The sequence below is a fragment of the Vipera ursinii genome (genome assembly GCF_947247035.1).
Source record: "Vipera ursinii genome assembly, chromosome: 7".
NCBI classification, from domain to species: domain Eukaryota; kingdom Metazoa; phylum Chordata; class Lepidosauria; order Squamata; family Viperidae; genus Vipera; species Vipera ursinii.
Window position 1 is genome coordinate 74,469,017 of NC_139521.1, and position 14,886 is coordinate 74,483,902.

The 14,886-nt window shown below is 45.9% G+C and overlaps 2 protein-coding genes across 2 annotated transcripts; both read right to left on the reverse strand.

The window, feature by feature from the left end:
• On the reverse strand, window positions 1–6,477 carry MRPS26 (mitochondrial ribosomal protein S26). The gene is made up of 4 exons (XM_083367209.1): window positions 6,172–6,477; window positions 4,211–4,357; window positions 2,553–2,676; window positions 1–555 (listed from the first exon to the last, which is right to left on the reverse strand). Exons 1-4 carry the CDS (start codon window positions 6,387–6,389, stop codon window positions 424–426), a joined length of 621 nt encoding a protein of 206 aa, XP_083223335.1. The 5' UTR covers window positions 6,390–6,477; the 3' UTR covers window positions 1–423.
• A 1,903-nt stretch (window positions 6,478–8,380) lies between these two features.
• On the reverse strand, window positions 8,381–12,039 carry LOC310643137 (neurophysin 1-like). Its single transcript, XM_083367219.1, has 3 exons — window positions 11,824–12,039; window positions 9,992–10,196; window positions 8,381–8,502 (listed from the first exon to the last, which is right to left on the reverse strand). The coding sequence occupies exons 1-3, from the start codon at window positions 11,995–11,997 to the stop codon at window positions 8,465–8,467; spliced, it is 417 nt and encodes a 138-aa protein (XP_083223345.1). The 5' UTR covers window positions 11,998–12,039; the 3' UTR covers window positions 8,381–8,464.
• Window positions 12,040–14,886: the final 2,847 nt, after the last annotated feature.

The window sequence follows — 14,886 nt, forward strand, 5'->3', positions numbered from 1 at the left end:
GAAAATAAAACATTGCGTTTAATTTCCGAGCAATCCAGAGAAACCCAAGCAAATAGGTTAATTGTTTTTCAAAGACTGGAAAAAAACCAAATCTGGGGGGAAAGGAAGGAGCAAATGGGTTGCACGCATAACAGAGACAGGATCAAAAGCTGATCGGGGTTCTTAAAGCGCAGGAACGACGGAGGATGGGATGCCAAAAAAACCAACCACCCCAAAATCTCGGAAGATGATCCATTTTCTTCCTGCAAAAGAGCCGTTGTAACGGTTGCAAAACCGGTTCCGCCCAGTTTGGAAAGCATGAATTATCTGCCGCTCCCCGTTTTGAGGGTAGTGACGCTGAGGGGGTGGAGCATGGGCCATTCCCCCAATCGCTCACAGCAAACCTCGCATCTGGATGGAAAGGCTCCTTCCTCTGAGACTTGGCTACAGCATGGCTGTCTTCTTAACTATTCTCCCGTCTTTATCGACGGCGAAATTGTAATTCTGCGTCTGGTTCAGGCATTCCTCGATCCGCTGGTCCAGGTTTTCAAGAGTGATGAAATTCCTGGACTCCTCCTGGATCGACAGAAAGGAGAAAGCAAGAATGAGATCAAAGCTAAAGGGACACGGGAGCGTGCCGTGAAAGTTGATGCGTCGTGCTCGGCGTCACGAGAAATTAAAGAGACGGCCTAAGAAAATGTATTTAATTGCAGGAATTACAATCCACTCGCTGGGCGGCTTACCAAAAAAAATAATAATAATACAAACCCAACACACAAACTGTAAAAGCAATCTTCTAACCCTCTTTCTAATTGGAAGCCATCGTTTGCAAAACAGCAGCTGACAAACTCGAGATTAAGTCAAGCTGTAGCACCCCCTCCCCCCCACCTTGAAATCTCTCCATTATTTGTGATCAACCAAACTGCACACAACAGGGCATCTCTGGTGGATCTTGAAAAGCCACACGGGGTCAGAACGACTTTGCACTGGATAGGAGACCACTAGGAAATCCCATAATTATAGGTTAGATTGGGAGGGTGGAGGGGAAAAAACAAAACAAAACACGTCCAGGGCGAGGAAACGCCACAAGAAAGGTACGCAATGAAATGAAATCACCCTGAGTTGTATGTGGTTTTGAAAAAGCCTCAACGGAACAGAACAGAGTAGAATTAGAAATTAGAACAGAATAGAAATTAAAACAGAAAGAGAAAGAGAATAGAATAGAAATAGAAATTAGAATAGAAATAGAGAATAGAATAGAAAGAATAGAAATAGGGAAGGGAATGGAATAAAATATAGAATATAGAAATAGCATAGAATAGAATATAGAAAAAGAATAGAACAGAATATAGAAAAAGAACAGAATAGAAAATAGGCAGGAGAAGAAGCAACGGATGGAAACTCATCAAGGAGAGAAGCAACCTAGAACTATGGAGAAATTTCTTGACAGTGAGAACAATTAACCAGTGGAACAACCTGCCTCCAGAAGCGGTGAATGCTCCCAACACTGGAAGTTTTTAAGAAGAGACTTGCCAGCCACTTGTCTGAAATGGGATAGGCTTTCCTGCCTGAGCAGGGGGTTGGACTAGATGACCTCCAAGGTCCCTTCCAACATCATAATCATTATTATTGTCGTTCTTGTTATTCGTACAGGCCACACCCTTACAAATAACATATATTAATCACTGTCCATCTTGAATACACGGCCAAGGTCATTGGCACAGCCGATCGATGGAGAAGTGAACTGTTCCCATAACAAAAAGAAATATTATCATTGGACAAAGCGAACGCCCGGTGGGTGGGTGGCCGCAGGGGAATCCGATGTTTAACTAAGCAAGCTTTCGTGTCGGAAAACCCGGGAGCTGGTTTCGCTTCTTCAGTTCCAGGACGCTGTACGCAATAAAGTTGCGCCTGCTGAGACGCGATTGCCTTGAGGGGTCCTGTCGTCGGGTTCGCTGGCCGGACTGTTGACCCTTAAGATGGGACCCGAAGGAGAGCTGATTTATTTATTAAATTTATTTATTTGTTATTTGGCCAAGAAGCAACGCTAGGTGGCTTCCAACCAAGGGAAAACAACAAGATAAAACATTAAAACCACATTAAAAAATGGACCACGGGCAATCCTCGACTTTCAACAGCTCATTTAGTGACCGAGGTCGCAACAACACTGAAAAAAGCGACTTTGATGGCTGTTTTTTTTTTACACTTAAAAGACAGTTGCAGCATCCCGTGGTCAGGTGATCCAAATTCAGACGCCCAGCAAATTACTCGTATTTATAATGGTCGCAGTGCGCCCGGTGGGTCATTCGGTCCCCGTTAGGTGACCCTTCCGGGGAGCAAAGTCAAACGGGGAAGCCAGATTCATTTAAGGACCGCCTGGCTCGTTTAACCACCGCAGCAATTCGCTTCAGAGCGGCGGCAGGAAAGGTCGCGAAGCGGGGCAAAAGTTGCTTAACAAGTGTCTCAACTTAGCGACAAAAATTTGGGGGGTTAATTGTGGTCGTTAAGTCCAGGGCTGCCTGTACAAAATTTGCGGCGGAGATGACAAGACTGGAGCCTGGGGGCTTTCCTACCTGTAAGCGAAGCACCTCCATCTCTTTCTTCTTGAGGAATTCCTCCTGAACCGATGCCCTGTTTTGGCCACTTTGTACCTTGCGGGCTTTCTCCACTATTTCCTCCTCCCGCAGACGGTCCAACCTAGTGCGGGAACAGGGAAAGAAATGTTGACAAATAGAGAGATATTGTCAGAATCCATTTATATCACATTTCATAAATGTATGGTTAGAATACTGGGCCTATCCGAGGGATTCTGCCATCTCTCCGAGGGTGGGGGGGGGGAGAGGATGTTTATTCAGATTGCCGTAGGCTGTTTTCAAAGACCAGGAAAGCTTTTGATCTGGGGGGAACAGAGGGGGAGAGAGAGATCTGGTTCGTATCTCCATTTGACCAAATGGACTCGAAGGCGGGTGGGTGGGTTTGAAACGGGAATGCTTTATATAGTATTGAAATGTAACTCAATGTCAGATCCCGTCTTGTATTGCCACAACCGATCTCATCCTAGTAAACTTTTCCTTTTGGACAAACTTGGCTCCAGGAGTTCTTATTTCCTAAGATGTGAATTGGGGTGGGTCCTGACAGATATTCTCCGCTCCCTTTTCTCGCCCGTGGCCGGAATCCTAGCATCCTAGGGCTGGAAGGAACCCTGGAGGTCCTCTAGCCCAACCCCCTGCTCAAGGCAAGAGTCCTTATACCCACCCAGTCAAATGGTTGCCCAATCTAGTTTTGAAAACCTCTAGTGATGCGACACCCACAACACCGGGGGACTAGCTATTCCGCTAATCCAGGGGCAGGCAACCTGGGCCCTTTTATGACTTGTGGACTTCCAATAGCCAAAATTCCTGAACCAGCCATGCTGACTCAGGAATTCTGGGAGTTGAAGTCCACAAGTCATAAAAGGGCCGAGGTTGCCTGCCCCTGCACTAATCAATTTTTCTCACTGTCAGGAAGTTTCTCCTTAGTTCTAGGTTGTTTCTCTCCTTGGTTAGTTTACATCCGTTGCTTCTTCTCTTGCCTTCAGGTGCTTTGGAGAAGAGCTTGACTCCCTCTTCTTTGGGGAAGCCCCTGAGATACTGGAAGGCTGCTATCTTGTCCTCCCTCGTCCTTCTCTTCATTAAACTGGTGGAGCAGTGGGCTGATGCCTCCTTACGTAACACCAGCTGCCTGCAATTAGTGCAGGTTCGAGTCCCACCAGGCTCCAGGTTGACTCAGCCTTCCATCCTTCCCAGGTAGGTAAAATGAGGACCCAGATTGGTGGGGGCAATTAAGCTGACTTTGTAATAATGCCGCTTGGGGGGAGGGCGAAAGCCCTAATAAGCAGGCATATACATAAAATGAAGGCTATTGCTAAGCACATTGATTTGTGCTTTAGATTGTAAGCCGCCCTGAGTCTTCGGAGAAGGGCGGGATATAAATGGGATTTAAAAAAAACCAAAAACCTGGACATCCCCAATTCCAGCAACCGTCCTTTGTATCTTTTTAGCCTGATCATCTTTGTTGCTCTTCTCTGTACTCTTTCCAGAGTCTCAGCATCTTTTTTACATCGTGGTGACCAAAACTGGATGCCGTATTCCCAGTGTGGCCTTAGCAGTGCAGTAGAGGGAGGTACTTATCACTTCCCCTGATCTTGATTCCGTCTAATGTGTAGAATGAGGCAGGTGTGCACTGATTTTACCTCCGCTCGAGTAAACGCTTATTTTCGGCATCATTCAAGGCCATGAGACGTTGATGCTCCTCTTGCTCAGCATTCTTCCTCAGCTTCGCCGTTTCACCAAACCTGAGATCGTAGTTTTTATGCTTTATTTCTTCCATCATCTCAAATCTAGTGGAGAGCCCAAGACAGAACGTTAAAAGTTTTTTATCCCCAGGCCACAAGAGCCCTCTAGTCTTTCAGCATCCCGAAATGCTTTCGATTTAACTCAGGGGTCTTCAAATTTGGCCCTTTGATGACTTGTGGACTTCAACTCCCAGAATTCCTCAGCCAGGCACGCTGACTGAGGAATTCTGGGAGTTGAAGTTCACAAGACATCAAAGGGCCAAGTTTGAAGACCCACGATATATAGACAGCCACACATAAATAATAGATGGATGGATCGCAGATGATAAATGATAAATAATAGGTATAGATAGGTAGTATAGATAGATCACAGATAAAGATGGAGACAGATATATAGAGGAATAAGAGAGATGGATGGATGGTAGATAATAAACGATAAATAGGCAGATATAGATACATCCAGATAGACATAGATAAAATAGGCATAGATAGGTGATAAGAGAAATAATAGGGATGGATGATAATGATAAATAGAGAAATAATAGAAACAGGTGGATGAGATGGATGGAGACAGATGATAGATGATTAGATAAGATACACGATAGATTAGATACAGATAGAGATGATATAGATAAGAGATAGATATATATAGATTAATGATAAATGATAGATTAGGATAAGAGATGACAGATTAGACATATAGATGATATAGATGATAGTTTTATATAATTAGATGATAGATGATTACAGATATACAGATATAGATAGATAGATATGGATGGATAGACAGAGAGAGAGATGGGTGGGGTGATGGATGGATAGACAGATAGAGATATGGATGGATAGATAGATATAGACATGGATGGATGGATGGACAGATACAGATAGATGGATGGAGATAGAGATGGATGGATAGACAGAGAGAGAGAGAGAGATGGGAGGGTGAGTGGATGGATGGATAGATATGGATGGATAGACAGAGATATAGATGGATGGATGGATAGATAGACATGGATGGATGGATAGACATAGAGATGGATGGATAGACAGAGATATAGATGGATGGATGGATAGATAGACATGGATGGATGGATAGACATAGATAGAGATGGATGGATAGACAGAGAGAGAGAGATGGGAGGGTGGATGGATGGATGGATGAATAGACAGATAGAGATATAGATGGACAGACAAATATAGACATGGATGGAAGGATAGACAGATACAGATGGATGGAGAAAGAGATGGATGAATAGACAGATAGAGACATAGATGGATAGACAGATAAATATAGATATAGACATGGATGGATGGATGGGCAGATACAGATGGATGGAGATAGAGATGGATGGATAGACAGATATAGAGAGAGAGATGGGAGGGTGGGTGGATGGATGGATAGATATGGATGGATAGACAGAGATATAGATGGATGGACGGATGGATGGATAGATAGACATGGATGGATGGATAGACAGATACAGATAGATGGATGGATGGAGACAGAGATGGAAGGATAGACAGATAGAGATATAGATGGATGGATAGATAGATACAGATGGAGACAGAGATGGATGGATAGACAGATAGAGATAGATAGATGGGTGGGTGGATGGATAGACAGAGATAAATAGATGACATAGATGGATGGATGCGATAAGAGATAGACAGAAAGATAGAAGGCGGATTAGAGAAACAGATGATTGACAGGTAAGATCAGACAGACAGACGACAGATAGATCACCTCCTCTCCAGCAGCCCGGAGACCCTCCCGAGACCCTTCCTGCCCTTCCAAGGACCCTCCCGGGCCTTCCCCGCTGGGGATGATGGGCTCAGCAGTCCCGGGGGGAGGGGCTGACCTGAGGGCGCCCACCACCCGCCGGTGCTGCTCGTAGCGGTCGAGGACGACCAGCAGCTCGGCCGGGTCCACGGGCGGCGGCACCTTGATCCGGTCCGCCTTGGACTTAGCCGGAGGGTCGTGGCGGGTCTTGCGGCCGCGGGAGGGCACCAGGCTCGGGACGCCGCGGCTCAGCAGGCCGGCCCGGCCGGGAAGGCCCCGCAGCCCCGCCGCCAGCATCGGGCCGGAAACGCGGGCCCAACGCCGCGGGGACGGGAACCGGAAGGACCGCCAGGGACGCCGGGAAATGCAGTCCCGCCGGCCGCAAGAGGAAGAGCGGGCCCGCTTTCTTTTCCGCCGGCCCTGACCGGAAGTGACGCAAGGGATGATGGCACACGGGGGAGAGGAACTTCCGATCCAGCGCCGGAAGGGCGTCCTCTCAATCCCGGAAGTATCCCTCCCCCCCCCGGGTGCGCTGGGGAATGAAGTGCCCTTCTAGGATTTCATGGCCGATACGGCTAGTCCTCGACTTACGACCACGAGGGAGCCTTACGTTCCTGTGGCCCAGCGAGGCGTTTCTCGAGTGGCTTTTGCCCCGCTTTGTGACCTTTCTGGCCACAGTTGTGAAGCGAGGTGCCGCGGGGGTTAAGTTAGCCAGGTGGTTGTTCGGTGAATCTGGCGTTGCTTGGTCAGAAATGAAATTAGAAATGAATTAGATCAGGGGTCTTCAAACTTGGCCCTTTTTATGACTTGTGGACTTCAACTCCCAGAATTCCTCAGCCAGCATGCCTGGCTGAGGAATTCTGGGAGTTGAAGTCCACAAGTCATAAAGGGGCCAAGTTTGAAGACCCCTGAATTAGATTTACAAGGAATAAAACTAGACTGGTGGGCCTATTTACAGATTCAATCAAGATTCGGGAAAGATAAAAAAAGAATGGGGGGATAAACACCCAAGAAACGGTCTTGGACAAAATATTATTGGGCCCAGATAATAAACAGATAAAGAAATGATATAATTTGCTTCTGGGATATAAGCTGTTGAACAAGTGAAAGATTGTGAGATTTAAAAACCCAAAATTTGATACTCACAACTCACAAGACAAGTCTGGTTAACAAAAACAAAGATTTATTGAAAAGAAATTGAAAATAATAAAGAAAATAATAAAGAAAGAAAGCGTTTGCAAACGCGGCCTCTTAGACCAGGGGTCTTCAAACTTGGCCCTTTTTTGACTTGTGGACTTCAACTCCCAGAATTCCTCAGCCGCATGCGGTTCTTTCAGCCGTCTACTGTGGCTCCCAGTCCTCTGCCATGTGCAGTCCCCCCCCCCCCAAAAAAAGTGGGACTAAAAAAGTTCAACCAATCAATTCAAATATTCAGGGTAGGTGCATATCTCGCCTTGTCTCCACTCTTCAGTAAAACCCTGTTCTGCGCATGCGCGCATGTACGCACATGCGCACACATTTTTTGCTGCTCCCAGTTTTTCCTTTTGTGAGGGAACCGGTTCCGAGTGGCTCTTTCACTGTTTCAGGTTGCTGACCCCTGCCCTAGAACCATCTTTCTGTCTGGTTCTGCTCTTCAATAAACTCCAACTTTCTTTCTAAAGCAGTCTCCGTTTTGATTATTCCCGGCTTGGGCTGGACCCTGATGAACATTTTTCTTTCAACAGGTCATAAGTGTGAAAAAATGGTCATAAAGTCACTTTTTTCAGTGCCGTTGTAATTTCAAACGGTCACGAAATGAACTGTTATAAGTTGAGGACTACCTGCAACGCTTGTAAGTGTGAAAAATGGTCATAAGTCACTTTTTTCAACGCCGTTGTAACGTCAAACGGTCACTAAACGAACTGTTGTAAGTTGAGGACTGCCTGCAACGCTTCTTAAGTGTGAAAAATGGTCGTAAGTCACTTTTTCAGTACTGTTGTAAATTAAATGAATTGTAATTGCACTAATTCTGTTTCATGGTTTCATGGGAATTTTTAATACATGCTTTGCCTGTTTTCTTTGGAGCTCCAGATAGTAAAGAAATAAATTTCATTTTCTCACTCCTTGTAAGCCTAATGGGCCCTTATATATACAAGACACCTACAGATTCATTCATTTATCCATCCACCCATCCATCTCTCTTGAGATTGGAAAACTAAGAGAAAACACATTGTGGATTTTCATGGCTGTTCAACTTTTATTTTGCACAAACATATAAATTGCAAATGTTCTAGCAAACATATCAGAACAATCTTAGCGCCATCAGTTTGGTATTATTGTCTATCCAGTTCATAATCTAGAGTTGTTTTTGCAACCTTCTTCCTTGAATCTTCTCATTCTTGATCACATACGGAATCAATCATGCAACCCTCTGGAAGAGCAAAAACGAAAGAAACGGTTTAAAAAAAAAAGCTAACAACAACAAACAACAGAGTTCAAGTGGAGGTATTTAATTTTGGGTTAGCTGTATCTTTGGGACCTGTAGATTAGAACAACTGAAGTTGGATTAGATCAAGGAGAGAAGCAACCTAGAACTAAAGAGAAACGTCCTGACATTTAGAACAATTAGCCAGCGGAACAACCTGCCTCCAGAAGCGGTGAATGAAGTTATTGCCCATTCCTCATTTGGACCGTAGCCAAGTGCAATTTACACAATCCCTAAAGACAAAGAAACATAAATGGCATTTACGTCTGCAGAAATTACATATTTCTTAATGGAGCAAACACTGTCCTGTCCATACCTAACCATTGGTACTACATTCTCTGAAGACCTTCAAATTCTGGGGGTCTTCAAACTTGGCAACTTTTAAGACTTGTGGACTTCAACTCCCAGAATTCCTCAGCCAGCCATGCTCAGGCTGTCAATCATTGAGGGCAGGGGTCTCCAAAGCCGGCAACTTTTAAGACTTGTGGACTTCAACACAATAGCCTTGGTGGAGCAGTGGGCTAATGCCTCCTTAAGCAACACCAGCTGCCTGCAATTAGTGCAGGTTCGAGTCCCACCAGGCTCAAGGTTGACTCAGCCTTCCATCCTTCCGAGGTAGGTAAAATGAGGACCCAGATTGTTGGGGGCAATAAGCTGACTTTGTAATAATGCCGCTTGGGGTGTGTGTGAAAGCCCTAATAAGCAGGCATATACATAGAATGAAGGCTATTGCTAAGCACATTGATTTGTGCTTTAAATTGTAAGCCACCCTGAGTCTTGGGAGAAGGGCGGGATATAAATGGGATTAAAATTAAATAAAAATAATAGACATTTTTGCCCTGTGGGATCTCTTAATATCCTGAAGGAAAATGAAGCTGCTTTTTTTCCAGCTATGTTAGCAACTTGTAATGACCCTAATCTTCCTCTCCGGGCTGAAATGGCAATGAAAACTTGAAAAGAAGAAATAGGTTGGCTACAGGTAATTCTTGACTTACGGCTGCAACTGAGTCCAAATTTTCCGTCGCTAATTGAGCACAGTCGTTCAAAGAGTTTTACCCCATTTTATGATCTTTTTTTCCCCCGCCACCATTGTTAAAGGAATATCTGCTTGGCAGCTGGCCCCATTCACCTCCATTTGCAGTGTCCCGCAGTCACATAACCGTGGTTGACGTTTTGCCCCAAACCGACATTTACTTCTCATAGCCTGCAAAAACCGCCAATAGCAAACGGGGCGGCTTTACGCCGGGTTGACTTAACGACCGTTGCAAAACAAATCGTAAAAAACAATCACCGTGTTCACTTCACGGTCCGCTTAAAGAAGCGTCACAATCCTGGTTTTGTCGGTGACGGACATAAATCGAGGACTATAAATCAAAGGCTACCTGTAATTTTTTTTAAAAAAAGAAATTCTGGAAGAAGGTTAACACGCGCTCACCGTGATTGCAGCAGATGCCAGAGGCAGCGCACATCCCCCCGTTGCTCCCGCACGGCTTCCTTCCAGATTCGCAAGGGGTCGGGAGAAAATTTTCTTCCTGGCATCGCAACGTTTCTGCCGTGCCAACGTAACAACCCAGCTCTTCTCCGCAACAGATGTTTGGCCCGAAGCAGTGGCCTCTGCTCCTGGGCCCGCAGGAAATGCACTAGCGACAAAAAACAAGCTTCAAAAGATTAGTCAAGGTTATTTCGTAAATATTGAGTGCCAGGGGAGTCCTCGGCTTAACGGCCACGACTGAGCTCCAAATTTCTGTCGTTAAGTGAGACGTTTGTTAAGTGGATCCCTGCAAGTTGTTAAGTTAGCAACCCGGTTGTTCAGCGAATCTGGCTTTCCCCATTGAATTTCTTGGTCAGGAGATCCCAAAAGGGGGATCATGTGACCCTGGGATACCGTGACTGTCATAAATGCAGATAATCCTTGAATTACGTCAGTTGGTTTAGTAACAAGTTACAACAATGCTGGAAAAAGCAACGTATGACCATTTTTCACACTTAACGGCCCTTGCAGCATCCCCGTTACCATGTGATCAGAATTCAGACGCTTGGCCACTGATTCGTATTTATGACCGTCCCGGGGAATCACGTGATCCCCTTTCGCGACCTTCTGGCGAGCAAAGTCAATGGGGGAAGCCAGATTGACTTAACAACCAGGTAGCTAACTTAACCACGGCGGCAGTTTATTGAACTCTTACCAAGAAAGGTCGTAAAATGGGGCAAAATTTACCGAACAACTGTCTCGCTTAGTGACAGAAATTTTGGGCTCACTTATGACCGTCAGCCGAGGACCATCTGTACAGATCGGTTGCCAAGCATCCGAATCTTGATCACGTGACCGAGGGGATGCTGCGCCTGTTGTAAGTGTGAAAAACGGTCCATTTTTTTCAATGCCGTTGAAACGGTCACTAAACGAATGGTTATAAGTCAAGGACTACCTGTACCAGGAACAAAGACAAAGCTTGATCAGTAAGACGGGAGACATTGCTGGCTTTCAAATTCACCACCAAAAATTACAAAAAGAACTTCTTTGATTAATATTCCTATTTACTCTTGAGAGAATTGATTCTGTCTTCTATCCAGATTATTCTTAGTGGTTGAGTTAGCTAAGAGAGAGAAAAGCAACAAAGATGATCGGGGGACTGGAGGCTGAAACATATAAGAAACGGTTGCTGGAATTGGGTATGTCTAGTCCAGGGGTAGGCAACCTCGGCTCTTTTATGACTCATGGACTTCAACTCCCAGAATTCCTGAGCCAGCATGGCTGGCTCAGGAATTCTGGGAGTTGAAGTCCATGAGTCATAAAAGAGCCGAGGTTGCCTACCCCTGGTCTAGTCTAATGAAGAGAAGGAGGAGGGGGGACATTATAGTAGCCTTCCAGTATCTCAGGGGATGCCCCAAAGAAGAGGGAGTCAAGCTATTCTCCAAAGCACCAGAAGGCAGGACAAGAAGCAACGGATGGCAACTCATCAAGGAGAGAAGCAACCTAGAACTAAGGAGAAACTTCCTGACAGAACAATTAACCAGTGGAACAACCTGCCTCCAGAAGCTGTGAATGCTCCAACGCTGGAAGTCTTTAAGAAGAGACTGGACAGCCATTTGTCCGAAATGGTGTAGGGTTTCCTGCCTGAGCAGGAGGTTGGGCTAGATGTCCTCCAAGGTCCCTTCCAACTTTATTATTATTGTTAATAGAGCGAGCGAGAGAGATGACTCCATCAATTCTGCAACCTGTCTACCTCTGTACCCATAATTCTGCACCGCAATTCCCTGGGTACTTACCTTCCTGACCTCCATATCCAGAATGGATCTCTTCCCTCCAATGGGACAGTTCTGGATGTAGCAAGCGGAAGAAAAAGCGAGCAACGAAAATAAGCAGAAAGCCAACATGTTGTAAGACATCTTGACAAACCACGGCTGGTGGTCTCGTTTATAGAATTGACCAGAAAATCCCATCTGGATTTCTTCTTTGTAGCCACCAGCATTTATACAGCTGAGAGGTCTACGTGGGTTGGGCATCAAGCAGCTTGGTCTGCGTCTCATAAAAATCACAACGCATTCCTGTCCATGCCAGTGGTCTCGTCTAATATGCCAAGGTCACAGGCGTGAGGTGAGTACAATGTGGACAATTTGCAGTTGTGCGTTTTTCCTCCAGACCAGGGGAAAGAGAGGGCAGAGACCTAGACTCCAGAAGTCATGGAGGTCATTGTGGGGGGGGGGGATGAGCAACTGGATAGTTTTCTTCGTACTGTGGAAAGAAAAGTCTTCATCGTGGTTCAGTCCAAGCTGGGAATAAACATGGCGACAGCTTTAGGAAGAAGGTTGCAATTTATTCAAGATTCTTCCAACAGTACTTTCAAGAGCTCTCAATGGAGGAAACTGGTTAGTATCTTCCTAAACGAGACTACGCTTTGACCATGATCTTCATTTTTCAGGAGTTGGGATTTCGATTCCCCAAATTCTCAACCGGGATGACCAAAATAACAGAAGAACATGAGCAGCGTCCCGCTGGCCTCCAGCAGCTCTTGATCTCCAGAACATCTGTGAACCGGTCTACCCATTTTTCAAGTGAAACCAAAGTGGCAACTAGCACGGCATCTCGTGCTATAAGATCCTTTCCTTGGGATTTCTGCAGCCAGTTGTTTGCGAAGCTGGATCCTGTTTGTATATCGACTACGTGGGACAAACATCACGATAATTCAAACGAACAGGATCCACGAAAACCGGCTGGCTGTCAAACACAACGATCCCAAACCCTTAATCTGTAATGACACTGACACCAAACAGCACCGGTTCGGTTGGAGCAACACTAAAATCATCGGCCACTCTGCCATCCCGCCATGCATGTGAGTTCATTGAAAGCTGACACACCACAAGTAATTCCATAACAGACACATGGACCTACAACTAGCCTACGAAGCCCTCGGGATCCAAATTAACCACGCAGCCAATCAGAGACGGTACCGACGCTCAACCATCCCGCGCCATTCCCCACTCTCACCAGCAGTTCACCTTCCATTGAACCTGACCTGATGTAACCTACCCATCACAAACCTCTCACTGATGACTCACACCTGACCCATCACAAGGCCCTCACTTGACACATCCACCCCTGAAGCCCTTATAAGCAAAAAAAACCCCTCCACTGATGCTGACAACTCCTAAACTCCGCTGAAGATGTTACCTAGCCTGGCAAAGCAACGTTCGGAAACCCACCCACAAAAGGATCCGCCACCCTCATAGATCAACTATTTCTTTTGCAAAACGTGCGTTGCAGATTCCAAACTATCATGCTGTGCTTCCAACGTGATGTGGTTTGGTGCTAAAAAAAAACGGAAATAAGTTTACGAAAAAACATAAGGAAAAACCAGAGGCACAGTGTCAATGCTGCTAACGTCGGATGTTCTTGCTTTGACAATATATGAAGAAGACACAGCCATTTCCCCCCTTAACTTGGGTGTTACTTTTAGAGTTAGAATTAGATGATGCTGGGGGTGGGGGTGGGGAGGAGGAGGAAGACTATGTATGGGAATTAGTTAGACCTAACAACATCGTAGTAGAATGTTTTTCAAGGTTGTTTGAAATAAGAGATGATAAGAAATGGCGGGTTCGGAGAACTGGAGGGAAGGTCTGCCTTTCAAACTAATTGGAGAATGTGACTTATGATGATTAATTGGAGGAGGGAATTGTGCTTTGATACTATGTGCTCAGGGGACGCGGTGGCTCAGTGGGTTAGGACGCTGAGCTTGTCGATCAGAAGATCGGCAGTTTGGCAGGTCGAATCCCGAGTGCCGCGTAGCAGAGTGAGCGCCTGTTACTCGTCCCAGCTTATGCCAACCTAGCAGTTCGAAAGCACGTAAAAATGCAAGTAGAAAAATAGGGACCACTACGGTGGGAAGGTAACAGCGTTCCACGTGCCTTTGGCATCTAGTCATGCCGGCCACATGACCACGGAGACGTCCTCGGACAAGCGCTGGCTCTTCGGCTTTGAAACGGAGATGAGCACCGGCCCCTAGAGTCGGAAACGACTAGCACGCATGTGTGGGGGAAACTTTACTTTACTTTACCTTTACTATGTGCTCAGGGGAGGGGAACTCAGATTTCGCCTTCGACCGTGTACGTGCCGACGTTATGCTACTCGAATAAAGATTTTTTAAGGTAAACAATGTCTCCAAGTTCTTTGAAGAGTTTCATCTGTCGTAACCGTGACACACAGCTATAGAACAGGCAACACCTGTCTTAATAGTAATACCTTGTGGTTTATGTGTCCTTGTGCAGAGGACCCCAACCTTTTGGGCACCAGGAACCGGTTAAGTGGAGAGAGGATTTTCCGCAGACCGAAGGGGGGCTGGCTTTGTGTGGTGCCTGCATCCCATTAATGGGGCTTTCCTTGTTTGTGCAGGCCAGTTGCTATCATGCCACGGCCTGGTCCTGTTCCACGGCCCGGGGGTTGAGGACCCCTGTCCTCGTGGACCACTACTTAAGTATGAGCCAGCCGTGTGCTGCAGCTGCCAAAAGAGCCAATACGATCCTAGGCTGCTTCAACAGAGGAATAGTTTCAAGATCACAGGAAGTGATCATACCACTTTGTACCACACTAAGGAAGCCACTCTTGCAATATTGTGTCCGGTGCTGGACACCACGGTACACAACAGACGCTGAGGTCCTAGGAAGAGTGCACAGGATAGAAATTGTTTGGAACGTGGCTCAAGATCCCAAAACAAACAAACTCACGTGGAATTCCAGTAACAAACTTTTATTCTAAAAGAAGCGTTTGCAAAGGCTTGGTGGACTGCAACACACACAGGAGTTCAGCCACGCCTTAAAGGGCTGTTTGACACATTT